The 1,428-nt window shown below is 45.3% G+C and overlaps 1 gene segment (V, D, J or C); it reads right to left on the bottom strand.

The window, feature by feature from the left end:
- Window positions 1-513: 513 nt before the first annotated feature.
- On the bottom strand, window positions 514-1,019 carry LOC103162254. The segment is given in 2 exon segments: window positions 514-893; window positions 974-1,019. Coding segments are annotated over 2 exon segments (426 nt in total).
- Window positions 1,020-1,428: the final 409 nt, after the last annotated feature.

Raw genomic sequence — 1,428 nt, 5'->3', positions numbered from 1 at the left:
CAAGGACAGAGAGATTCCAGTATCTGCATATTTTCCTTCTCACACAATGACAGCAGTGTATTTTGTTGATTCAAAGTTGCCCTGGACAACTTTTAACTTTAATAGCATCCTAACAAGCCACAATCCAAAGGAGCCTACGTTGTCACTTAATTTTCCCATGTTTGTTTTTTAGAGACGAAGTTCAGCTTATACTTCAATCGAGAGGCAATGAGAATCATGGCATATATTGATGCTCAAGAGGAAAAAGGAGACCAAATGATGATTGGTGAGGACAAAGATTCTACTCATTATCCCCAACGCATCTATGAAAATAATGACACTGTTTTCTTATGGCCTTACTGCCACCTGAGGATCTTTGAAAGCAGAAACACAATGCCAAGGAGGTAATGTCCCTTTGGGACAGCGTGTGGTTGGTGGACATAACACTCCCCATCCCACAGGAAGTAGGTGGTCCTTCCTCACTCTGCTGCTTCCGGGCTGAGACTAGACTGCATTAGTACTCAGTGCTGGCTGTCACAGAGGCACTCCTGTCCCCTGCAGGAAGGCTTGTTTTTGTGCAAGCTCACACTGAAGTTCCATCACTGTGTGTCGTGCACAGTAATACACAGCTGTGTCTTCAGTGGTCACAGAGCTCAGCGTCAGGGAAAACTGATTCTTCGATGTGTCTACTGTCATGGTTATTCGGCTCTTGAGAGATGGGTTGTAGTAGGTGTTTCCATTGTTATAAATTCGACCCATCCACTCCAGCCTTTTCCCTGGTCGCTGACAAATCCAATGCCACCAGTAACCGCTGCTGATGGAGTAACCAGTCACAGTACAGGTGAGGGACAGTGACTGTGAGGGCTTCAGCAGACCAGGCCCTGACTCCTGCAGCTGCACCTGGGACAGGACACCTGTGAACAAAGAACAACAGTGAGTTAGGAGCTCAGAACCAGCCAAACAAGGTTCTCCACTGCTTCCCTGTGGAACTCACAGCTGGGAGCCATCAGCAGGAAAATGAAGACCCACAAGGATTTCATGTCCATTGTGGTGAATTCAATGCCTCCCAGAAAATATTCTCCAGGGTGTAGGAGGCTCTGAATTTAAGCAGATGCTTGACTTCTGGTGGCATTGCTACAAATTTGCATGTGGGATGTTCCTCTAAGTAAATGTAGGAGAGCATGCTGCATGACCACTTTCACCACATGTGTGAGAAGGCTGCAAGCTTGTCTCTCTGAGAGCCCAGCTCTCTCTTACTTAGCTCCTGACATGAAAAGCGGGAATGTGTACAGTGGGCTTATCTATGGCCAGAGTTGTTATTGACAAATGATAGATAGATAGATAGATAGATAGATAGATAGATAGATAGACAGACAGACAGGTGAATGAATGAATGAATGAATGAATGAATGAATGAATGAAGTATCAAATTTCACCATTCACATGAGG

The sequence above is a fragment of the Cricetulus griseus genome, chromosome 5 (assembly GCF_003668045.3).
Source record: "Cricetulus griseus strain 17A/GY chromosome 5, alternate assembly CriGri-PICRH-1.0, whole genome shotgun sequence".
NCBI classification, from domain to species: domain Eukaryota; kingdom Metazoa; phylum Chordata; class Mammalia; order Rodentia; family Cricetidae; genus Cricetulus; species Cricetulus griseus.
Note: the sequence above shows the minus strand (reverse complement) of the source record. Positions and strands in the feature narration are given on the sequence as shown.